This window comes from Ambystoma mexicanum, chromosome 9 (genome assembly GCF_040938575.1).
Source record: "Ambystoma mexicanum isolate Mex_15411 chromosome 9, UKY_AmexF1_1, whole genome shotgun sequence".
In the NCBI taxonomy this organism is placed as follows: Eukaryota; Metazoa; Chordata; class Amphibia; order Caudata; family Ambystomatidae; genus Ambystoma; species Ambystoma mexicanum.
In genome coordinates, this window is record NC_090931.1 from 1,020,562,445 (window position 1) to 1,020,588,366 (window position 25,922).

The 25,922-nt window shown below is 47.1% G+C and overlaps 1 protein-coding gene across 1 annotated transcript in view; it reads left to right on the forward strand.

Annotated features, from left to right (window-relative positions):
- Positions 1-25,922, forward strand: part of TTC21B (tetratricopeptide repeat domain 21B) — a 1,345,192-nt gene that overhangs the window by 1,297,681 nt on the left and 21,589 nt on the right. The window contains exon 28 of the mRNA XM_069616283.1: positions 922-989. Within this exon, the coding sequence (XP_069472384.1) occupies positions 922-989 (68 nt within the window). The remainder of the gene's footprint in view (positions 1-921; positions 990-25,922) is intronic.

Below are 25,922 nucleotides of genomic sequence, written 5' to 3' on the forward strand. Positions count from 1 at the left end.
ACTTGGAATAAATCCATTAATATTTGCCATCAGTAAACTGTACCATAAGAGTTGCAGCTGTGGGTAGTTACAAGCTGGACTGTAATAGCACCCATGTCGGTCAGCCATCTATACAAATCCAGTGTCTGTGATTTCACAATATGCTTGGTTAGAGGCCTGTGATAGGGATTTGGGTGTTTGCATCTCATTTGCCAGAAGTGAGCGGCATTGGCTTCCTCTGGCAAGGAATATTCACTTCCAAAGTGTGTGTCCAACCCATACAAATATTTTAGAGCTTGCTCCGCAGTCACTTCAAACTAAGCTGCTGGGTTCCTCCCCAACAGGAAGGTCCTCTCAGGACCTGCTTGTTAACACAGATTCTCTTTTTGAGCCCCAGTGATCAGGGACATACCTCCTGAATGGCCTGAAAAAAGGAAGAAAATCACAATGCTTTCGGACAAAAAGCAATCTCACTCCGGTGCTCATAGATTGCCAGGCCAATGTGAAACTGCAAGAGCATCTCACCTAAAGACATGCACTATACACATGTTAACACTCAAGATGACATATAAGGATAATACAACATTGTAGGTAGTTAAGTGCGTGTGGTGAGATAGTCATGCTACTTGTAGGCCAATGGTTTGAATGCTGGCTGGACAGAATCAGCCCCTCATCCAGGGTTTGATAAAAGGAGTACTATTGAGTTGGTCAATAGTAATAGCTGTTATTCACAGTTCTATGAAATGGCAAAACTGGTAGCAAGTACTCCACAATAATGCATTGTTAGTAGTACTAGTATTTGAATGAGTATTATGCTGTCATTTCTGCTTTCTGGAAATCTTGATCGGGACAACGTTATTTGTCTGTTTTAAATGTGAGATTTGATACATATAGACAACAGTTGTGCTGTTTTTTCATCACATGCTTTTTTTCATTTGCCAGGTTACAAACTAGCATTTAACTATTTGAAGGCAAAAAGATATGTTGATGCCATTGATGTATGCCATAAGGTAAGCGAGAAACTCAGTGACGTGAAATTTAAACTGAAAAAGTGGTGAGGCGGTTTACCCCTGTTGAAATTGTACACCACTTTTGTGTGTAGATCTAAATAAATCCATATTTGCACTTGTTTAACCAAACAGCAAAGTTCTAAATAGGCTATTTAGACTTGAACAACCAGTTGGAATCCTGGACGTTAACATTAATTACATTTCAAATCTGTAACGAATTCCTTGCTTATCACATAGGAGTTTGTAAATATTTCAGCTGAGCTGTTGATACATTTTATTAAACTAACTGGAAGAAATATAAGGTAAGCTGTTACAGTACTTTTGAAGAGGCAGAGATGGCTTCATGAAATGTCAGTGACACAATGAAAAGGAGAGTAAAGACAGCATCAAATTCTGTTTTCTAAATGCATTGGCTTCTGCATTTTTCTGTGCAGGGCACAACTTCTATGGAGTAGAGAAACTCTTTTAAAAGTGAAAGCCAGTTGCCTATAACTTCAGTAGGACAAAAACAAAATTAAGCTTGTTCCTTAAAAAGGCCCCAATTATACCTGTTTTATGTTTAAAGATGTATTGATGTTGTGAGAATTTGCTTATTAATGCACATTGTTAAATCTTATCAAAGAGGAATTCATAAGAAAATTATAGTTTTCGTTTTGAAACAAAATATTTTATAAAAGTTTTTCTTGGGTGAAAGGAATATTCAATTGGAGAGGTGTCAAACCGCCTCCTCCAGTAGCACCCAATCTCACAAGAAGAGGAATAAGTCTGGCAAATATTATGTTAAGCACTACACAGTACGAGAAAAAGTTTTGTACATGAAGCTCCAAAGCAATGCCACTGAAAGGCCTGTCAGAGCAAATCATAAGGCAGCTTGTTTCAGAAAAGACGACATGGTGTGTTTATTACAATAGCTGGAAGCCTTAAAGGACACATAGTTCTATGAGAGTGTCTATATTTTTTGTTTTGTCGCAAAGGTGTCAACTTAGTGACACCTTTCTGTGGGGAAAGTCATTGTATAGAATACTGTATTCTAGGATGCCACTCTTTGATGGTATGTGAGGATGGATACCATGTTTTCCATATTAAATAGTTTCTGGTATACCAATCGCTTGTCACATTTCACTGATTTGTTCAAACTGTGCACTTCCAAGCAGCTGGCCTTGGTTTCAGTCTTAAAATAGAGTGCCAACTATATTATTTTTTTTATTTGTTTTCATTGTCGGAAAAATGTGATCATGAGATTTGTATATGGTTTGGATTAATCCTTAATCTTTTTTTAGGTCGGAAGATTGCTGCAATAAGAGTGAAAACATGTATATGAACAAGAGAGCGTGTTAGAGAGAGACTTGATCGGACAGTGGTGCTTTGTAATTATGGTACACTTGGGAGCACTGTGAATTAGAATGGCAACCTTATTTCTAGAAATGTAAAAGCTTCTCTTTTTTTTTTTATAACAATCACATAATAGTGTGAGATTCCCTCACAATAAAGACACAGTGGTGCAGTGATGTTATAAATAAATTATTTACAGTCGTGGAAATTAATATTTTTATTGCCATTCTATGTGTAGGATTTTACAAGTGATGTTTGAACAGAGACGAACATCACTTGTAAGTAAAGTTGTACCGAGCTTCGGCTTAGAGTAAGTATTCGGTGGAATTCTGGCTGAAAAATGTGTTTCCACTTCAGACTAATAGCTTCTTGCTATTTAGCGCCTCATGAATACTTTGTCTTTTGTCAAATGGCTGAGGGAACACCAAACTAGTGACATCACAATAAAGTTAGAGTTATATTAATCAAAAGTAAACCATCAGACTATTACATGCAAATTGTTATAGGATGGATGTAAAATAAAGGTTCTAGGAAAACATAGCCCTTGAAAGCAAGATTATATTTGAAGGCCAGCAACAAGAAAGGTATTCCATCTATATCTCAGTCCTTCACCCATTGTTTGGGGACCACAGCGCCTCTCTGTCTCTCTCTGAATTTAGGGCTTCCTCCCTTTTTTTCAAGGGTGCCAAAAGTCCTTCCCTTTACTGAGGCTCACCTTCTCTCTGGTACAAGTTACATTTTCCAGGCCAAAACAACTCACCCCATCTACTACACATCTCCTCTTCTAAGGATGAAAGTAACTCTTCACTCTCTTCACTCTGACACACCCCTTTTTCAGCACTCACAGAGCTTTCCTCCTTACCTGGCCACACCATTAGGGTTGAAGGAGCTCTCCTCTTCTAGAAAATTGGTTTCCTAATCCAAGCCAGGGGAAGGAGGTCTTTAAAAGGCTTGTCACTGTTTTTAATTTCTTTCAGTTAGTTTCCAGTGCAGGGCTGGTGTTTGCCTGCTGCTCTGCTCCTCCCTTTCCTCCCATCTGTTCCCCTGTAAAATAGTTTGTTTTCTGGGTTTCTTATGTTTGAAAGGCCATCATAAGGGACAGAGGAAAACCTCTGGTAAAGTTCCTGACTGTGAAAAATTGTTTTTGATTTGAGGAAGGGGAAGGAAGCATGTCTCTGCTTAAATGCTGGAGGGCTGGGAAAAAGGCATTCTACTTTACAAGCATTGTCGTCAGGTAGGGGGTTGGATTGAATTACACTGCTTGCGTTTCCCCATGGTGTATCTTACTCTGAATATGAATTGGGGAATATGATCCGGGTTTTGGAGATCTAAACATGATGAATTCTAGGAGATGTATTCCCAAAACTCCTGTTTCTTTGAGATCTAGTAGTTAGCAACTAGTTGTTCTCTCTGGGGGGCCGGGGGTTCAGGAATAGTTACGGGATGGTATGCCTAACAGCCATGGTGTTATTTAGAAAGACTCTCTGGTAAGGAATTTGGGGAAAATCCTCTGGATTCTGTAAGGGCCTCACCCTTGTGCATTCTTCTCCTTGCACTGACCAACATTTAGGAAGCATAACTGATCGAATTGGTATGTGTGTCGGGGCCCTGTCAGTCTTGTAGACTGTAGGCAGGAAGCCGGGTTGGTACTGTGATTTTGTCACACTTCCCATTTGAAAGCAATGTCACAACTCAAAGGGGGAAATATGGAGTGCAGATTGCAAAAGAGAATGACATTAAGCATGTTCTGATAGCATTCCTAATAACATATAAGTTGCTCATGTTTATATGTTGGAGAGAAGGAGGGGGTGATGAGTGAGAAGTGAGCATGGTTTGCTTCTATGGGAAATTACTATGAAGAATTCACAACAGGTAGTGGAGACGAGTAGCTCCAAGGTAATCAGTTATAGGTCAGGCTGAGTGACATGCTCTCCCCGTCCCCCCGAGAGGTCTTTCAGAGGAACATCATTCTGTGAAATCTCTTAAGTTCCCCTCTGTTCCAGTCTGCCAGGGGCAGTTTAGCAAGATAGGTGTGTGGGCTGTGTTTGCCTGGGACAGAGGCATAGAGCTATACCCTGTTGGTGAAATGAGTAGCAGGTCTTTTTGGATTTGGAAGACTTCCTAACAGGCAAGCTGTCCCTTCTAGGTCAATGGAACTCTGGACACGTTAGTTACATGCCAGGCAGTGCAAGATGTGGCTGATATTTCCCAACCCATATTGGCCTCTTGGACAACACGCGTATTGGAAAATCTATTTAATAACATTAAAGAGCAGTCTTTCCCAACAGGAACAGTGTGAGAGGTACAAGCACTTTGCTGTGGTATCTGCTAGTGCTGTTGGGATGGCAGGATGAAGAGTGAGAGACAAAGATAAAGACATAGAGCGTTTCATGCTCTAGTGTGGTGGGAAGGAGGTGGGGTAGGTAGATCTGGATTGGGATTTGGCAAATTGAATGGCTGCCCAGCAAGCAAGTGCCATCTTACAGCTTGGAGGTTTTTGGAAGATTCAGTTAAGTCCGGCTTTCCTATGTGTGATTAACCCTGCTCCAACGCTATCAACCTCTCTGGGAGGATCCTCTCCTTAGTTTGCCCTTTGTGGTTGGGAATAGTCGGGATATGGAGTTTGCTCATGTCACATGTGGCTTTAACCAGAGATGGCTTCAATAGCCTCCAAACTAAAGGGAATGGTTCAAGGGTTTTATCTTAGCAGAATGCTGATGGTTCGAAGTAACATGTTTCCCTGTCTTGTCCCTCAACCTCCTGTGGGCTCCCTTTACCCTAGCCCAGGCTTCCATATACCCCAATGTAGTAGCAGAGACTAGGGATCGGTAACTCATACTGACCCATCTATTCTAAGCTTAAATTGACTGTCTAAAGCCCAGGGCCCTCTCCATCTTACTCCGTAGGACCTTTGTAAGGATTCCCTGTTCTACTGCTCTCCCCAAAATCATACAAGTGTGAGTTGGGTCATCACAGGGTGTATCTTCATAAACCCATACACCCATTGCTCCACCCCCTTTTCGTGTGAAGTGTTTCCTGTAGTATCTGCGTTGTTTAATGTGGTGTGCAGATTACAAAAGAGAATGGAATTAAACATTGTTTGATAGCATTCCTGATAACATATAAGTTGCAAATGTTTATATATTGGAGAGAAGGAGGGGTGAGGATGAGTGAGGCATGAGCATGGTTTGCTCCTATTGGAAATTACTATGAAGAATTCACAACCGGTAGTGGAGATCAGTAGCTCTGATGTAGTCAGTTGTAGGTCAGGCTGAGTGACATGCCCCTACCTAAAATGCCTTTCAGAGTAACACCATGCTGGGAAATCTCTCAAGATCCCCCTCTGGGCCAGAGAAAGTATAAAGAGAGAAGCCATGGTAAGTCTCATTACCACTGCTTACGTTGGGATTTGAGGGATGCTGGAGTCTCATAGGCTGTATCGTGTCTGGCAGCTTCTTTCAGCAGTCTGCTGGGTTTCTGTACTGATTCATTGTGGATCGTGTGGTCCTGAATCAAAAGAAATATAACTTTTGCCAAAAACAAGGTTGTAAGGCATTGGGTGATTGACAGTGGTACTAGTGGGCACATTCAGGGGGTTCAGAGTCTAGGGCCCTGCCAACTCTCTCACCCCACCTCTAGGGTAGAATTCGGTGCTAGCATGCGCCCTAGTAGGCCACCTGCCCCAGGTCAGGGGGGTCCCCCCGACGGGGATAAGCCCTGGACGCTGTTGCATACCTCTATTCCTTCATCCAAGCCCTCCTCCTCTCCAAGTTTAACTACCTGAGGGTATCTGCATAGAAAATGCACATTATCCTTATGTTTTCCTGACCTATGTCTGTGGGGAAAATGCAGGTCTGTAAGGCTAGGAACCATTGCAGGATTCTGGGGTTAGTGTCTTTAGTGTTGCCCTCCACACCAGTGGTGCATGATAGGTGATCAATCTGAGCTTTCTGTTGGCCACGATAACTGTCATTGCAGACAGTCTCCAATTTGTATTTGCATTGGCAGAGGATGTGGACTCGGGCAATGGAATAATACGATACATAGGGCTTGTGTAAGAAGACTGGGTGGATGCTCTAGATGATGGCAAAACAAGATGGAAGTGAGCTGAAGAATGTCACTTGCTGATACAGAAGAGTTCAACAAACCATGGGGCTAGTTTTCACGTCAATTCTGTAGAGGAAGATTGCTTGTGGACAGCCAAAGTCTCCCACGCAGAAAGCTGGTATGTATGATTGCTTCTTATTGGCATGATGTGCTTGGTCCTTCTTGGTTTTCTCAAGCAGGGGTAGTCACTGACTTATGTATGTCTTGTATTTGGTCGATCATCATTTTTATAGTGAGAACAGAAGTAGAAGCAAAGCAGAAGTTGGGCAGGCGTTGCAGATGAAACCCAAACAAGCATAAATACGGGCTCCAATTGGTATCTAAATGCCTGGTGGTCTTACAGGCTACTTCAGTGGTGTCTAGATGGCCCGGCCACTTGGACTGAAGCGCATTGGTGTAACAGCTTAGATAATGTTTGGTTAGTTCTTTCTGACTGCCTGTTCATCCGGAGATGGTAGCATGATCTTAGAGCTTTTTGGATACCCAGGTCTTGACATGCTGCAGTCCAAATCAAGACACAAAATGTTGGTCCTGCTCAGAGAGGATTTTTACTGGCAATCCGTGTAGACTATAAACTTCGTGTAGGAATGCCGATTGTGCGGCAGTTGTCATCTTGGACGATGGGATCAATTGTGCTAGTTTACTAATGCAGTCCACTACAACCATAATTCAGGTATTGCTTTTTGATGCTGGTAAATCAACAATGAAATCCATTGCAATGGTATGCCAAAGATAGGGTGGTATTTCCAGTGATTGCAGTAAACCAGTAGGTCTCCGACTACTTTTCTGCAGGGCACACGTGGGACAGGAGAACACATAGTCAATCACTTGGGTCTTCAGATTGGGCCACCAAAACTGCTGGGAAATTGTTTTGAGTGTGTCCTTCTGTCCTTGATGCCGAGCTACCTTCGAGTCAAGGAATCCTTGTAAAATGGTCTGTTGCAATGGAAGTGCTGGTATGTACAGACAATCATTAACACGTACCAGACCATCTTGTGTACTCTTCTCGGGCCATAAGAGCAAAGAAGTGATTGTGGGGTCCTTTTGTAAACTATTTTCTTACGAGTTCCAAGTAGGCCAAGATCGTTGTTATGAAGTGTTTAGCAGGGAGCCACAAAGGTCTTTCAGTCTCTTGTTTTTCTGTTCAGTGATTTGGCAGACAACATCTGCTCATAGCTTCTGTCATGGTGCATGCTCCCAGACATCAGGAGCAGACTAGTCTACCCCAGTTACTGGCACCCATGGGGACCTTAAAGGCCCCAAAAGGTTCTATTCTATCTAGTCGACTGGAAAGGCTATGGACCACAAGAAAGAACATGGGAACCTAGTAACCACGTTCATGCGCCACAGTTGGTAAAAAGGTTCCATCATAAACATCCAAGCAAACCTGGACCAACGGGAGAACCCACCTTAAGGGGAGCCTTGGGGGGCGGGGGGATGCTGTCATGGTGCATGCTCCCAGACATCAGGAGCAGACCAGTCTACCCCAGTTACTGGCACCCAGGGGGACCTTTAAGGCCCCAAAAGGTTGCCTTAGGACTTCCTGGCGCCAGGCTCATATTATTCCATCTTGTTGTAAGCAGCATGGGACTACACATAGCCTAGCCTGAAGGAACTGAGCCTTTCAGTCTAGCTTCTAATGTGGCTGGAATGACTACATTACCTGGGACTACTTGTGCAGGGCTATATAAACCAAACCACACCTTACAGACAGAACACGCTTCACGTTATTCTGCACTCCTGCAGGGTAACGCTCACAGTGTCTGCTCAGCTCCAGTTACCCGATCTTCAGCCACGCCTGTCTTGGAAACCACGAACCATCAGCACCTGTGAAGAAAGGAATGGAAATGGAGAGAACAAGAATAGCGGTTGAGTCCTTACCTGAAGCGGTCCATCCGAAAAGCCTTATCTTCAGCCGCTCTCCGGATCGTCACATCTGCAGAAAAGAAACACACGCATAGAGAGCCAATACTCACCCGGAGGCTGCACTCTTCCTCAATTCCATTGAAGCGGGTCACGCGATCGCTGCTCCGGAGCCACACCGCACCTACAGAACAGGAAAGAAAGAACAGCAGGTTAGTCCCGCACAGGAAAATAACCATTTATAGTACATTTCGATGCCACGCACTCGCGCTAATACTCACCTGCAGGAATTCTGCTCAGCGTCATGGGAGACAGCAATCCTTCATCTGAAACCCTCCTAAACCGCACCTGTAAAGAAATAAAGAACAATAGTGAGAACTTTGGCAACAAAAGACATTTAAGCAAACTATACCAAGAGTCTATTGACATAAAGACTTACCTATAAAGTCAAGTTATTCAAGACTCCGCTACAGCCCGCAGGATCAGTGAAGCAACTAGATTCAGAAGAGAGGCTGGAACAATACCGCGCCCCTGCATGCAGTTGCAGGACGGAGAACCCGCCATTGAAACACCTAAGGTGAGGCATAAGCAGAGAGGGGCACTAGGAGGTTACGGGAGGTGGGAGCCTAACACGCCCCTCACGGCTGGTTAACATCTCGTTTCAACATTCTAGGCAAACGCTCCCCTGTGAAGTAATAGTGAGAGAGAGACATGTGCACGCATCCCTTGTGCAGCTTCGTGAGACGCCCCCGTGGAGACCAGGTCAGCGTGACAGCTTCTTTGATCCTGGAATGTGTGCTACAGTGAAATGGTATTGGGAAATGTGACCAATCCTTTGGTATTGTTGTTTCGAAGGGATTGGTTCCTCCAACGTATTCCACATCTATGACCGGTAATCACCACAGCTGTGCTGCTTCGAAAAAAAAATGCCTGCGTCGATGATGTCGATACGCTGTCCTCGAGGGCCTCCGTCAAGCCGACGTCACCGTATGTTATAAGTAGGATGCACGACGCCCGTAGCCTCAGTTCTGTTTTTTCCGCGAACGTGTCCGCTTCGGAGATCTCGGTGCACCTCAGTTTTTCTGAGTTATTCTATCGGTTCTTCAAACTCGTTTGTTTGTGAAGATTTCCTGATGTCTTCGTCTTATTCTTCCCCACGGCCGGGTTTCAAGAAGTATCGGGACTGCGGTTCCAAGATGTCGCTTACGGACCTGCACAACGCCTTCCTCTGGTGCCTCGGTGAGGACCACGCCACGGACGTTTGTGACGATTGCCAGTCGTTAACATCGAAGGCCTTGCGAGAGCTGTTAGGGAGAATTCTCTGTTAAGGCTAATTTCCCAAACCTAGTGAGTCCCCCAGCAGCTTTGCTGGATTTTTGGGGTTTATTTTTTTTCTCCTGCTAAGAATGAGACTCTTTTTCTCCCACTCTTAGACATGATTTGAGATATCCTTTGACTTTGTAATGTGTTTTATGGGCTATGGGGTCTTTTACTCCATAGGGTTTCATGTGGTTTTTGGTAAGTGTGTTACACAGCACCCTCAGTGCAGTAACACAGGGGTGTCATAGTGACCCCCAAACATAGACTCCATACCCTTGGACTGACTACTGTCTCCCAGGGCATGTAAAGTCACCATTGACTTTACTAGTCTTAAATTGGGAACAGAACCAGTACAAACCATCATATTGTGCAAGTACTGGTAGGGGTAAACAGATTGCCCCTGGGTCTGTTTTTCGAGGGGGCACTGTACAGTCCCCCCTCGTCGAGTTTCTGGCTGGTGGCAGTGGTTACTACGCAAAATATTCCTTAAGAATATTTACTATGGGATTTTCCCATTCATTTTAAACGCACCACTTTTTGGTGCAATGTTAAAGATACCGCTGGGTTATTTATTTAATATTTATTCCCCGGTTGGGTCTTTCCGCCAGGGCTCGGTTTTAAAATGGCGTTTGTGTTCGCCTCTGTGACTCCAACCCAAGTCGAGCCCTTTGTTCCACTTTTTGGCGGGCTTCTACACAGAAGCCTCCAAAAGTGGTGCCACTCTGTCTGGGTCTACAGGATGTGTGGGAGGGGGGTTTGGGCAACCTGGACTGAGTTGCCTCGGCAACTCAAGTCGTACTCTTGTGTGATTGGCACAGTGGTGAGCCGTCCGGCTCACCACTTAGCATGTTTGAGTGACACCTAGGACTGATGAATGGGGATTTTCTGCATAAAAGCAGGGCTTTGGGGACTGGAACTTCAGACGTCGCCACAGGACCAAAGAGTCTGAAGAGGGAGAAGCTGAGCCGACCTGCAACGACGACACCACCGGTAGAGCCCTGCTGAACTGACTCACCACTTCTTCCAACGACAGAGGAGATCTTCATCCCGAAGAGTCTTGTTCCTTTCACTGGTGGGGATAACCAGTTTGCCTGCCTTTTCACCTTCCCGGATCATCTCATGGCTGCCTTGCCTGTGCCAAGCACCCCGGCAACCGGGATACCACGTTTTACCACTACCGGGATTAAAAGGGTAGTACCGTTTAACCGGAGAACTCTGTGGCTAGTTTCTTCCCTGGCAGTGCAACGACCTTCAGCTTTCCTCCACGTCGAGATCTTTTCTTCCTCTGGACGGCACCGCGACTTGCACCCACTGCCAGGAACAACTGCCCCCGCTGGAGGATTCTCTCCACTTTCAAGGTACTGTGTCCGCCTGGCCTCCCTCGCAACGGTCTGTGTGGGGTGTCTCGTAAATCCTCAACTTACCACTTGGGTTGGCCCTAGGCTGGCTAACTGAACTTTTCTGAGCTGAACTAATTCCTTTTTAAACTCTCTGCAAGACTTTTCAAGCCTTTTAAACTGTGTGATCTTGGGCGCATTGGTGTTCTGCTCTCTCTAAGAGGGAGCCGGGCCTCTGAACTTTTTGCTCACAAGTAGACTTTGACTTTCCTGCCTTGCTGGGTGCTTCTAAAGTATTGTGTTGTGTGCTTTGCTAATTTCTGCCTTTTCCCTCCCTTTTTTGATAACTTATTGGAGTGCCATCTTTAGTTAAGCGCTCACCTCTGTCTGAAAATAAGTGGTGTTAACTAAGACTTGTCTAATAAGGAATAAGGGATGTATATATATTAATAGTGACTGTGTTATGAACTTGCTTACAATAATAGTGCTGGAGTGTTTCTAACTGTGTCTTTAAATAAATAATTATATATGCTTTGATACCAAAGCTATGGTCAGTGTTTGCTTGTGCTACTGTATTTTGGTACCTATCTTGTATACTCTATATACTGTCTAACTCTTCTTGAGAGAAGTCTAGCTGCTCAGCCACAGCTACCAGGTAAATCTGGGTGGTACAGACTGCTACCAATTGGGTTTACTGCCAACACCTGTAGTCTTAAGCCTTTTGCAGTGGTCCCTAAGGGAACTGCACAGGTTTCTGCCTAACAGGAGCGAAAGAAGCTTTGTCGGTAGGGTGTCCAAGCCCCAGAAGTCGAAATCCACTGGGCTTTCGACCGACGAATCGAGGGGCAACTGCCGCCGTCGCGATTGGCGGATTCTTCCGCGTTACAGGTGGCGGCACAGGGGTGGTGTGTTTTAGTCCTCTTTCTATGGTCATCATTCTCGGCCATTCTTGTGAGCGGTGCCTGACGGGAGTTTAAATACTTCCTCTTTCCCAGCAGACTCCGCGTTGCAACCCGCTTCGGAAGACTCTCTTCCGGGTTTATGCGCTCCCGAGGCTTGGCACTCCTTGTTTTGCTGCAGCCTTTCCTCGCTCCTCTGTCCACCACTTCGCTCTTCCGCAAAGTGTTTTTCTGGCGCTTTCCTTTAAGCGTTCTTCAGTGTTTTTTCGTTAGGTCCGGTTCTTTATTTTCTCCAGACCTACCTTTCTCCTTCTTACCTGTTTCTTCCTCCCTTCTCTCCGCCGCCTGGCTGTACTTCCCGGATTTCTCTCTGCCCTCTCTTCCTTTCTTACCAGATTCGGCTCCCTCTTGCGGAGCTACTGGGCGGACTCACCTGTTTCCGGCTTGCCTTCCGGAGGTCCCTCTGCCATTGTTGTTTCCTTCATTGCCTCCTTCAGAGGCGCTGCCCGATCTTCAAGCCATCCTGCTCGTTCACTTCCTGCTCAGCCTTCACCGACACCTACGGAGAGGAAAAAGAAGTGAACTCAAGTGCTACAAAGGGTTTTTTCTTCCAGATTGGGTTTTTCCCTTCCTCCGGCTTGATTCCGGTAACTGTGGCTTCCTTCCGTGACGAGCACTTTCATCCAAGAAAGGAGAAGGATTACCTGGCCTGGCGGAACCTACAGTCTACGAACAGCAATTCCATCAGCTCAGGTGAGGAGAGTGCAGAAGGAGGGAAGGAGGAGGGAACGAAGGGAGCTAAGGGAATCAAATTAGCACATCAACTCTCCGCATCGTCGGCGTAAGTCCAGGGGGTCTCGGTCCCGGAGTGGGTCCCGCCATGCCTCTGCCTCTTCGAGGCATTCCCGGAAGCACTGTCACCAGTCGCCTTCCCTGTCCTCGTCCGAACAGGCATTTCTCTCCTACAGAATGGGATTAATTTCGTAAGGAGATGATGGCGATTTTTTCAGTCGCAGGGCTCCGTTCCGTCCGCGCCGGCGAAAAAAGCCGGCAGGGAACGTGCTAGAGCCACCGTTCGCACACCTTCGGGCTCAAGCGGTCGGCGTGATCACTGGGAACCTTCGAGGTCCCGGTCAGACAAGGTGGATCGCTCTAGTCATGCCCGCTCCAGGTCCTCGACGCCATCGAGACCGTCTGAGTCCGTGAGGTCTTCGAAGAAGACGTCGACGCCTTCAGTGCCGAGGCAGTCGAAGGACACGCTCAGGGCACCGCCCTCGAGGCCTGTGTCGAAGCCATTGGCGCCACGCGTAACGTCGACGCCGATTCCGTCGACGCCTTTCGAGGAAGCTTTATCGGAGGTCCCCGTAGACCGGTGGAAACCTCGAGGAAGGCTTTGTCCAAGTCCAAACACGTGGTTGTGCCTTTTTCTGTGCCCTCATCCAGGGATTTATTCCAGCCTCTTCATTATATTTCTGAGGTGGATGAAGGGTCTGATATAGGTTTGGTTCCTGAGGAGGTTTCTGATGACCTATTATCTGGTCAGTTAGAAGACCTGCGTCAGTCTTTACATGATGCTAGTGGTCTGGACACCTCCCCGGGGGTTGAGTTTGGCAGGCCTGAGCCTTGTACGCATGCTGAATCTTCATACCGGCACCTCATGTCGAGGGTGAACAATAGTACTTGGAATGGTCTGCGCCACCAGGTGTTTTTCTGCAGGATGACCTGACAGATATCTTAGACCAAGCTCCACCAACTGACCCGGTACTGCCATTCCATATGGCCTTGCAAAGACGGGTGGCAGTGGCTTGGACTGCTCCGGAGAGACTCACGGCAGTGGGCAAGTCTTTGCCGAAAAAAATACCGTCCAACAGCAACCCTAGCTACTTGACTACACACACCACTCCGGAGAGTTTGGTGGTGCAGGCGGCTACGGCCCCAGCAAAACAGGCGTCATACCTTACCATCCCTCCTGATAGAGACAAGCGTTTTGATGGCTGGGCGAAGAAAGTGTTTTCTTCAGGGGTTATGGCTTTACAGGCAGCCAACTCCGTGTGTGCCTTAGCACGTTTCACTCATACTCTGTGGAATTGTCTCCTTGGCGGCTGAACATATTCCCGAAGGGGAGGAACGGGATGGCTTTCTTGCTCTTGTTCAGGATGGCAAGGATGCCATGTGTGAATCCATTCAGTCGTGTCTGGACATGGCAGATTGTGTCAGCCGTTCCATGGCAGCGCGCACTGTAATGCGCAGATTTGCGTGGTTGTGGATGCCCTTTGATGGTGAACATCTTTTTGGCAGCAAGGCTGACGAGAGCCTTGAGAGGTTGCAGACCTCCAAAGCTGCAGCGAAGTCGCTGAGCGCTGCAGTTCGCCAACCTCCGCCTTTTCGTCCTAGGGGACGGCAATGGAGGGGAGGTTCCTTTCAATACTACTCTTCCTTTGGTAGATCGAGAGCGGCTGCAAGTCAAAGGGGCCACCGTAGGAGTGCCAGAGGTGGAAAACAAGGTACTCGAGGTGCCAAGGCCGCCCGGGCAGTTGCCTCTTTACCCTCAGGCAGCCGCTTCAGCTCAGTCATGAGGCCATGTCCCATGGTTCACCAGTTGGGGAAAGGCTGGTGCAGCATCTGGTAGAATGGCGTGCCATTACTTCAGATGTGTGGGTTCTGGAGATCATAGCCCACGACTACTGTCTTCCTTTCCGGCAGAGGCCTCACGACAATCCGCCTGGGGATGTCTCTTTGAAGAGTCCGGATCCGCTCCTTGCGCAGGAAATCAAATCCCTGCTGGAGAAAGGTGCCATAGAACTGGTGCCTGTAGCGGAGAGGATCAAGGGATGGTATTCCCCTTATTTTTTGATCCCGAAGAAAGACGGGGGATTGAGACCCATCATGGACTTGCGCGGTTTGAGCAAGCTCCTCAGGAAGGACAAGTTCAATATGGTTACTTTCTCTCAAGTCCTCCAGGCCCTTCAACTTCAGGACTGGTTGGTGTCTCTCGACCTCAAGGACGCTTATTTTCATGTGCCGATTCATACCAAGCACAAGAAGTACCTGAGGTTTGCGGTTGGCGACTCGCATTTTCAGTTTCGGGTCCTGCCGTTCGGATTGACCTCCGCCCGAGGGTCTTCACCAAGCTCATGGTGGTGGTGGCAGCGTATCTCAGGAAAGGGGGGATTTACGTCTACCCTTACCTGGACGATTGGTTGATCAGGGCACGCTCTCCCGAGCAAGTCCCGGATCATCTGTCAGTCACCTGCCACTCCCTTCACAAGCTGGGCTTCTCCCTCAACTTAAAGAAATCCCACTTGACACCTACCCAGCGGCTCCAGTATATCGGAGCAGTGCTCGACACATCTCTGGGGCAGTGTTCGCCTCCCCAGATGAGGGCTCATCTCATTCTGCAGATGGTGCACAAGTTTCAACATGCCCAGAGTCTCCCTGCGTTCGAGTTCTTGAGGTTGCTCGGCCTCATGGCATCCTGCCTTCTTCTGGTGCCAGAGGCCAGGTTGCGGATGAGATCTCTACAGTGGGCTATCAAGCTCCAGTGGTCACAGTCCTCCGGCAGGATGTCGGATTCCGTTCAGGTGCCGCCCTCGGTCGCCCAGCATCTTCTGTGGTGGGCCGTCAAAGGCAATCTGATGAGGGGGGCTCCATTTTGGCTACCCTGGCCGGAGGTGATGATCGTGACGGACGCATCCCTCACGGGATGGGGAGCTCATCTTAACGAGTTGACAGTCAGGGGTCGTTGGTCTCCGTCGGAGTCCAGACTCCATATCAATCTGTTGGAGCTGCAGGCCATCAGGCTAGCTCTGAAGGCTTTTCTGCCGACTGTGCGAGGGAATAATGTCCTGATTCTGACGGACAACACAGTGGCCATGCACTACCTCAACAAAAAGGGGGGGCAGGGTCACTTCCTCTGTGCAGAGAGGCAATGCAGCTCGGGTTCTGGGCCATCCAGCAGGAAATTTCGATCTCGGCAGTTCATCTGGCCGGAGACGAAAACGAGGCGGCGGACGCTCTGAGCAGGCAGAGTGGGAGCTGGCTCAGGAGATTCTCCTGGAGATCTTTGCCCTTTGGGGGACCCCACAAGTGGATCTCTTCGCCACCAGTGCCAACCGCAAGTGCGAAAGATTCTGCTCGCGGGAATTTCCTCCAAGAGGCGCCCTAGGGAACGCGTTCGTAGTGGAGTGGTCCTTCCCACTGCTGTGCGCGTGTCCTCCAGTCCCCGTCATTCCGCAAGTGCTGCAGAGCTTACGGTGGTTCGGTTCCCGAATTATCCTCATTGCTCCACTATGGACCCGGAGAACGTGGTACCCGGACCTTCTCGACATGTCCATCTGCCCTCCACGCCATCTTCCCTATCGAGACGATCTACTCTCACGGGAGGGGGGTCAGGTTCTCCACCCAGAGGTCAAGTCCCACAACGTTCATGCTTGGCTTCTGAAAGGTTGAGGTATAAGGATTGGGACCTCCCTGAAGACGTGATGGAGGTGTTGCTTTCAGCCAGAAGGCCTGCAACAAAGTCCCTGTACCGTTGCCGTTGGAGAAAGTTCTGCGACTGGTGCAGGGTCAAGAATGTGGATCCTTTTTCATGTGCCATTCCTGTGGTTCTGTCTTTCTTGCTTTCGTTAGCCCACAAGGGCCTGCAAGTGGGTACCATTAAAGGTTACCTGGCGGCGCTGTACATATTTAAGCGCTCGTCTGAGGAGTGTTCTTATTTTAAGATTCCTTTAATTTCGCAGTTTCTGAAAGGGCTCACTAATGTGCTCCCACCGTCACCTTTCCAGGTGCCCGGTTAGGATTTGAACCTAGTTCTTAAATTCCTAATGGGTGCTCCATTTGAGCCTTTAAATTCTTGTCCTTTGAGACTGCTTACTTTGAAAACTGTATTTTTAGTTGCGGTCACTTCGGCTCGCAGAGTAAGTGAGTTGCAGGCACTTTCCGTTAAGCCACCCTTCACAGTGTTCCATAAGGACAGGGTTGTCCTTAGGGTTCGTCCCTCTTTTCTTCTGAAAGTTGTGTCGGAATTTCATTTAAGCCAGAAGGTTGTTCTTCTGCCATTCTATCCTCCTCCGCATCCTGGTAAGGAAGAGGAGAGGCTCCATAGGTTGGATCCTAGGAGAGCTTTAAGTTTCTACATCTCACGCATGTCCCGGGTCAGAGTGGGCGATCAACTCTTTGTCGGATACGCTGCAAGGTGTTTGGGACAAGCTGTTACTAAGCAGACTCTGTCTAGATGGATTATCTTGACAATTTCTGAATGCTACTGCTTGGCGGGTAAGGACCCTCCGGTAGGCTTACGGGCCCATTCTACTAGAGGTGTGGCTGCCTCTGCTGCCCTGCAGAGAGGTGTTCCTATTTGTAACATTTGTGAAGCAGCCACATGGGCCTCACTTTTGTCAAACACTACTCCCTGGGCTCTATCCATTGGCAAGATCTGGCCTTTGGCAAGGCGGTCTTTTATTCTGCAATTTAATTGGGCATTCTAAAATTCTACTTTCTAAATTCTTTTCCCACCTCCATATGTTGGTACTAATTTGGGAGTCTGTCATAGATGTGGAATATGTCGGAGGAACCAATCCCTTCGAAGAACAAGTTACTTTATTACCTGGTAACGTTCTTTCGATGGGATGTTCCGACAATGTATTCCACATCGCTCCCTCCCTACCTGCCCCTCTACAGAATTTCGTTTCCGCAAGGCTTTCTGTAGTCATTCTGGCAGAAGATTGGTGGCACACGTTCTGGGGAAAAAACTACAACTGAGGCTAAGGGTGTCGTGCGTCCTACTTATAACATCCGGTGACGGAGGCCCTCGAGGACAGTGTATCGACGCAGGACACAGATGCCGAAAAAAAATTCCGAAGCAGCACAGCTGTGGTGTTTACCTGTCACAGATGTGGAATACGTCGTCGGAACATCCCATCGAAAGAACGTTACCAGGTAAGAAAGTAACTTGTTCTTCTCCCTCAGAGGGGGACCCTCCCCATGGAGCCAGAGAGGCGAGGTTGCTACCCCATAGCCCCCCTGGGTGTGGTACAGCAGGAGGATCCCATGGGAGTGGACCACCTCTGTGGGAGAGAGGAAGACTATCAAGGGAGAACTTGTTAAGACAATTACCACTCTACCCCCAAAACCCACTGTGGGGCCACAACACTCTCATCCTCTGTACCCCCTCTTTCTGCTCCTTGGTAATTTATGCAGAGTAGACCGGTCTGTGAGTATGAGGAAAACCAAACCGTGACGAGTAAGAGTAAGGAAAGTTATGGCTCTGTAGATACTGAGACAAGGAAGAAGAAAAGAGGAGTGAAGAGCCCTCTGTGGCACCAAAGTGAACATACCAGCTCTCACACGAGCCGGCCAGAGATAAAAAGAGAGGAAGGACTTCTCTCATGGTCTGATCCTCCCTGGAGGAACTGCGAGCTGGAGGGAGCTGCCGTGCAGAGAACAGGGGCCGAAGGAGACTGGGACCAAGGGAGACTGGGACGCTGAACAGTCAGCATATGCCCATCCGAGCACGCCGCTGACCCACGCGGATCAAAGCGGGAGAAGCAGGTATCCGGCGCTGGCGAGCGGAAAAAGGTACTGCTGTACCTGTGAGGGACCCAGGGCTGTGGAACCTCTGTACAATTTCCAAGGTCGAGAGAAGCCTGTGGAAGCTGGGAGCCAAAGAGAGAAACCCAGAGAGGCCGAGAGCTGGTGAGAGGAACTCAGGAGAAGCTGGAAGCCAGAGAGAGAAGCAGCCCGCAGAGCAGGGGTAAGGAGCAAGCCCCTTGGGTTGAAAGAATCTATATAGCGAACTATGTTAATGAACGGGAAAGTGTTCTATGAAGCAGGAGACATTGCAAAAACCCTTTTGAGACACTGAGGGGTGGTGTTGAACCTAGTTGGGGCAAGAGAGATTCCCCGGGGTAAAAGCAATTGTTGGAAACAATCAAGTTGAGTACAAGGGTAGTCCTCTTCCTCGTACCAGTGCTTAGAAGAATTCCAGATAACTTTGTGTCAAGCAGTGCCTGGCAGGCTAGTGTACCGGGCCTGATTGAGAGACAGTATAAACCTGAGAAAAGGGTCTGGGACCCGAATGCTGAAAGGATTAAAGAATTGTATATGCAAAACCGTACCTGGCAGGCTAGTGAACCAGGCCTGAGTGAAAGACTTATAAGCTTGAGAAAGGGTCCTGGGACCCCCACAATTAGAAGAGAAGACAAAGGGGGGGGAGAGAGATACCTTTTACAAAAGACAAGAGAAGACCAGGTGAGGAGAAATATATCCTCTGGCAAAACCACAGATGTCATTGAGAATACTAAAAGAGAGCCTAAGAAAGGATTGTTAAAGGAACATATAGTCCCCCCAGCCCCCATCTTTATGGAACTGTAAGGAGTTGTCTAATAAGACCTGTGGAAGGGAGACCTCCCCTAACATCTGTGTGATCTACCTTGGAAGGCCTAGTGACGGCCAGGGGAAAGCGATCTCCCCAATAGTCACAAAGTACCTAGACCCATCCAGAAGGAAGGAACCACCTTTCTGTAAACGGGGTGAAGCTAGTATTCTAGTTTTCTTTTGAAGTTTGAGAGACGGTAATCTGTTTGGGACATACATGTCCTGTGCACTCGTGATCCTTCAATACAACTCGTCCGCACTTTCAAATTGGGTTTTTCTTCAATGTGCATCAACTCCTCACTCCTCTTCCTCTGCTCTGTACTTGGGGCTTTATGCGAGTTGGAATTCACATCATTTTAAAGATTTATAGTTTGTATTTGTATTTTTATTGTATTTTTATTGTTCTTTATATAGCGCCTTTATCCAAAGCACTTCACATAGGAGATCAACGGTAGATTAGAACAGTGGAGCAAACATGGATCAGGTACAGGTAGCATGGATTACATAGGAGGGATCAACAGAACAGAATAACGGTGGGGCAAAACATGGGTAGGCGGTAACAATCAGGGTACTGAAGCAGGATACAGGCGGTAACAATCTTGGTACTGAAGCAGGGTACAGGCGGTAACAATCAGGATACTGAAGCAGGTGAGTTTTTAAGGAGGAACGGAATAGAGAGTAGGAAGTAATAGAGTGAAGGAACTGAGGGAGCAAGTTCTAGTGAAGAGGGACGAGGAGCTGAAAAGAGCAAAAGCGGGAATGGGCGCTGGGAGGACAGGGAACAGTAAGTTTAAAGAGATCTCGGGAGCCGATAGAAGAAGAGGGAGAGTAGAATGATAGGAGAGATGCCAGATAGTCAAGGGCCAGTCCGCAGAGGGATTTGAATACTAGGCAAAGAAAGTTGTATTGAAGTTGAGAGTGGAAAGACGGCCAACCAAGTGAGGCAAGAGAAGAAGAGATTGCGTCACAATAAGAGAGCACAAAGTGAGTGAATGGCAGAATGATAAACAGATTTAAGAGGAGCAAGACGCGAATGAGGAAGACCAAAGAAGGTGACAGAACAGTAGAAAGGTAGAGAAGATTAACGACGAGATGAGAAGTTTTGAGGCATGGAAGGTAAGGAAAGGTCAGACTTTGCAAATGTTGTAGAGATGAAATCGACAGGCGTGGGATGTGAGAGAGAGATGGTCAGCAAAGGAGAGGTTAGAGTCAAAGTAGAGGCCAAGATTATGGGCTGTCGGGAAGATGTATATGCTGAAAGGGGTAAAGTAAATAGATGTGGGAGGAGACTGTGGTGGGAGAGTTTTTGCAGGGAAGAACAAGACTTCGGTCTAAACAGCATTCAAAGTGAGAAAGTGGGAGGTCATGCAGGATTTGTTAACAGACAGGCAGGTGTTAGGCAGAAACCTGTGCAGTTCCCTCTGGGACCACTGCAAAAGATTTAGGACTACAGGTGTTTGGCAGTAAACCCACTTGGTAGCAGTCTGTACCACACAGATTTACTTGGTAGCTGTGGCTGAGCAGTCAGACATCCCTCAAGAAGAGTTAGGCAGTATACAGAGTATTCACAATAGGTCAAAAGAACATAGTAGAACAAGTAAACACTGACCAGAGCTTGGTGTAAAAGAGATATAATTATTTATTTAAAACCACATCTAGAAAAACACACAGGCACTAATAGTAAGCAATTCAAAAACACGGTCACTAAAAGATATACACTCCCTTAGAAGAATATTAGACAAGTCTTAAGTAAAGCCCCACTTATTTTCAGACAGCGGTGAACGCTTAACGCAGATGGCACTTTAATAATTCGTTTTAAAAGGGAGAGAAAAGCAGAGAATAAATCGAAACAGATCCCAACACTTTTTCCAGAACACAACAAGAGAGGAAGGCAAAGTAACACCGTGAGTTTAGAGTCAGTAGGCCGGATCCACTTTAAGAAGATCAAACAAATTGTGTCCAAGGTCACACAGTTGCAGTGCACAAAAGTCTTGAAAAGGTTCAAAAAGAGTTGGACCAAAGAAAGGGACCAGTTAGAAGGTCAAGGCGGCCAGCCCAGTCCAGAAGGTTAAGGGATTATTGTTACCTTGTAGCAATCTTTAGAAAGGGAGGCCTGGCGGACACGGTACCTTAAAGTGGTGAGAACACTCCAGCGGGGGCAGCTGTTCCTGGCAGCAGATGCAAGTCGGTGCTTCGTCCGGGGGAAGAGAGGATCTCGTCGGGGAGGAAGACAGGAGTCCGTTGCATTGCCAGGGAAGAAACCAGCCGCTGAGTTTCTCAGGTAAAAGGAGCGGTCCTTTGATTCGCGGTCCAGTGGTAAGTGGCTATCCGGTTGCCGGGGTGCTTGGCACGGGCAATTCGACCACTAGCCGGTCTGGGGTGCGAAGAGAAGAAGGAAAACTGGTTGTGCCCACCAGTCAGGGGAAGAAGCCTCTCCGGCCGGGAGATCTTCTCTGTCGTTAGGAAGTGGTGAGTCGGTTCCGCAGGGCTCCACCGGTGGTGTCGTGGTAGGTCGGCTCAGCTTCTCCCTCGTCGGATTCTCAGGTCCTGTGGCGACTTCTGAAGTTCCAGTCCCCAAAGCCTTGCTTTTATGCAGCATACCCCCATTCACTCAGCCTAGCTGTCAATCAAACATGCTAAGTGGTGAGCCGGCCGGCTCACCACTTGGGCCAATCACACAAGAGTGCGACTTGAGTTACCAAGGTAACTCAGTCCAGGGTGCCTAAACCCCCTCCCACACCCCCTGTGGTACCCAGACAGAGTGGCACCACTTTTGGAGGCTTCTGTGGAGAAGCCCACCAAAAAGTGGAACAAAGGGCTCGACTTGGGTTGGAGTCACAGAAGAGAACACAAACGCCATTTTAGAATCGAGTCCTGGCAAAAAATACCAACCGACGAATTAATATTAATTAAATAAACCGGCGGTATGTTAGAGGCTATGAGAATTAAATAATTAAAGTTGGTAGCCTCGAACAATGGGAAAATCCCATAGGGATATATTCGCGGTCGAATATAAAAAGTAGTATCCACTGCCACCAGCCAAAACTTGATCAGGGGGGACGGAGACGTGCCCCCTCGACTAACAGACCCCGGGGCAATCGAATTGCCCCGACCAGTACGTCCACAATAGGTTTGTACCGGTTTCTGTTAATAATTTGGGACTAGTAAAGCCAATGGTGACTTTACATGCCCTGGGAGACAGTAGTCAGTCCCAGGGTATGGAGTCTATGGTGGGGTGTCACTATGACACCCTTGTGTCACTGCACTGAGGTTGCGGTATAACACACATAGTAAACACATGAGACCCTATGGAGTAAAAGACCCCATAAAACACATTAACATTCAAAGGAATACCACACATCATGTCCAAGAGTGTGAGGAAAAAGACTCTCACTCTTGGCAGGAGAGAAAAAACAAACTCCAGAAATCCAGCAAAGCTGCTGGGGGACTCACTAGGTTAGGAAATTCAGCCTAAAGAGAGAATTCTCCTTAACAGCAGGTTGAGAGAGTAGAGTGAATGTCAGGCGTGAACAAGGAGAACAAAAGGAAGAGCTGAGTGTCATCAGCATAGAAGTGGTAAGATAGTCCAAAAGAAGAGATTATAGGAGTGAGAAATAAGTATATAAGGATAATAGAAAGGGACCAAGTACTGATCCTTGAGGAACACCATGATTGAGGGTGAGAGGTGAAGAGGTGTTACCACCCCAGGAGACCGCGAAAGTGTAGTTAGATAGGTAAGAGGAGAACCATGATAGAACAGAGCCATGAAAGCCAAACGAGGAGAGAGAGTTCAGAAGTAAAGAGTGATCCAGAGTGTCAAAAGCAGCAGATAAGTCGAGAAGAATAAGGATAGGGGAGTGCTTAGAATAGCATGCTTTGATAAAAGAGTTAATCACACAAGTCAGGGTTGTTTCGGTGGAGTGACAGGGGCGAAAGCCAGACTGAGTGGGGGGAAGAAGAGCTAGACCAGAGATAAATGAGATTTGAGAGTAAACAAGACGCTCAAGGGGTTTAGAAATGGTAAAACAGATATAGGATGAAAGTTTGAGACAAGAAGGGGATTAGCAGTGTTTTTTTTAAAGATAGGAATGATGATGGCATGTTTAAATGCCAAGGGGAAGTACTGGGTTAAGCCCTTTTGACTCTGTACTGCCCAGGCCATATTCCAGAGATTTATGGACTTGATATTTGCTAATCTGTTGGGCATAAATGTGTGGATCTACTTGGATGATATCCTGTATTTTTTTGGCCTCCCTTGAAGAATATTGGAAACACGTCTCTGCTGTACTTGAACAACTTTGTGCCCACCACATGTATGCCAATAGTGAAAAATGTGAGTTCCGCAAAACCAGTTTTGAATTCTTGGGATACGTGATGAAGGACCAAAAAAGTAACAGCAATTATAGAATGACCAAGCCTGCATGATGTCTAATGCTTTCTAGGCTTTGCCAATTTCTAGCACCGTTTTATATCAAATTTTGCCCAGCTGGAAACCAACCTCACCTGGCTATTGTGCAAGGGACAAGCCTTTTTCTGGGTCAGTGCAGCAGAAATTGCCTTCTGGATCATCAAGGAAAAATTCCTAAGATTACCCATCCTCTACCATCCAGATGATACACAGTCATTCCTTATGGAAGCCAACGCTTCTACACCATAATCAAAGCCATTTCTTGCAATGGTCTCCTGTTACTCTTGTAGAACATCCCATTGCATATTTTTCCCATCTGCTGTCTACCAGCTAAAGAAATTACACAATCATCGAGAAATAATTGTTGGCAGTGACGGAAGGGTTCCAAGAGAGCCACCTCCTTGGTGGACAGCATCCTGTATAGGTCAGGACGGATCAGAGAAAACTAGTCCCAGCGGATCTGTCATCCAGGTGGCCATGACACGCCCATCGCTACTGGATCCAGTTCCTGGGGTTGGACCAGTGCGGGAGGATCCCCTGGATGGGGCAGGCGGGTCTTTAGAGAGTGGAAGTTGGACACCGAAGGGTGAGACGCGGTACCCCCTTCCTTATGACAACTTTTCCCCATCCTACCATGTAGGATATTTAGAAACTCTACCCCCCCTTTCCTACACGTACACTTTCTCACACCGCAAAAGACAACAGTCTAACACCACAGCCGTTTACCTGACGCGTCCCAACACAAGGGTCAGGCAGAGTCAGGACATTTCCAATAACTACACAAACATGATGGCCCTTTCCCTTCCCCACAGTGATAAAAGGCGGAAGGCTATAACGAATGCCCCACTCCTGAACAAGGAGAATAAGTTGAACTGAGAAAAATACAAGACCCAGTCCTAGGGAAACCCGGCTTGTGATGTCAAAATGGTCATACAAGGGCCAACCCAAACCCCATGTACAGTTGAAAGTCTTTGACCCATTGTGAATTGAAAAGCTAAATGAACTGCATTGTGGTGACAAATGTGAACCCTACTGAGGGATGTCCGCAGTGAGTTTTTGGTCTGAGCACGATTGAGGGAGGCTGACGTGAAAGGGATCGGAGCTCGGCTGTAATCGGCCGACGTTAAGATTAATAGAAGGAACTTTTTGTTTTGTTGTTTGATACATCAGGGCCTCTGAAGCAAGAGACTTTAAATAAAAGATACTTTGGCACAGAAGGCCCTAATATTGAGAAAAGGAACTGTGAGCTTGGTCTAAAGAAGACCAGAAGTGTGCTGTGCTCGAGGGTCCCGCCTTGTCCCGTTGTTCAAACTTGGGGAAGGGAGACCCCGCGGCCATAATATCCTGACTTATCATTTTGTGAACACTTTTTTCTTTTCTCGTGAACATTATCTCACACTCTTTTGTAGCATAGCGGTAAGTATTGGCAATAGTTGTTTTTATTATAGGCCCATTTTATTTGACTAAGCTCCACTTGGGCTGTATTATTATTATTTTTTGATGGTGGTAGCTTGCTCCCATGTTAGATTTAGGTTTGTTAGGTATTTATCTCACCCATTATTACAGTTTATTAAACACCCTTGAACTGTGATCATTTGTATCTGTCTTGCTTTTATATTATGCCTTCCTTACAGGGTGCAGAAGTAGACGCAGGACACAGAGGTGATAATTTTAGGTCATAAACTTTTATTGGAAGGAAATAAAGTGGAAACCCTATCTGTCCTTATAAATAAGAGGGGTTTCCCTGTCTCAAACAAAGCTAAGGATAGTGTGAGAATGTCTGTTAAAAAAAAAAAAAAAAAAAAGAAAAACAATTCTGTCTGCACTCCAACTGCAGAGAGAGCAGGAGAAGGAAGCAGTATGATAAAGGACCATACCGGAGGAGACAGAGAAGGCAGATAATAACAGAAAGAATCTCGCCATTCCCAGAGCTACTCACCGGCATGGAGCGAGACCAGGAGAAACACTGCAGGTACAGCTGGAGGACCGGCAGAACACCAGCAGCAGCAGAGCTACTGGAGAGGCAGTCTGCTGAAAGGCAGCAGTCTTTGGTCCTGGACATGGAGAGAAGCCGGTGGGTAAACTGGAAGCCAGAGGGAGAGCTGGAGGAAGGTCTGCAGAGCTACAGAGTCTGTCCCAGAGAGGAAGCTTTATCGCGACAACGTGCCATGTGTCATGAATGCTACAAAACACTGGTGAGTCCACCCAAAGCCATACGGAATTCCAGGGGCGTACCGACAGGCATGTCAGCCAGCAAAACATCTATATATATAAAACGCTTAGGTATGTTTCC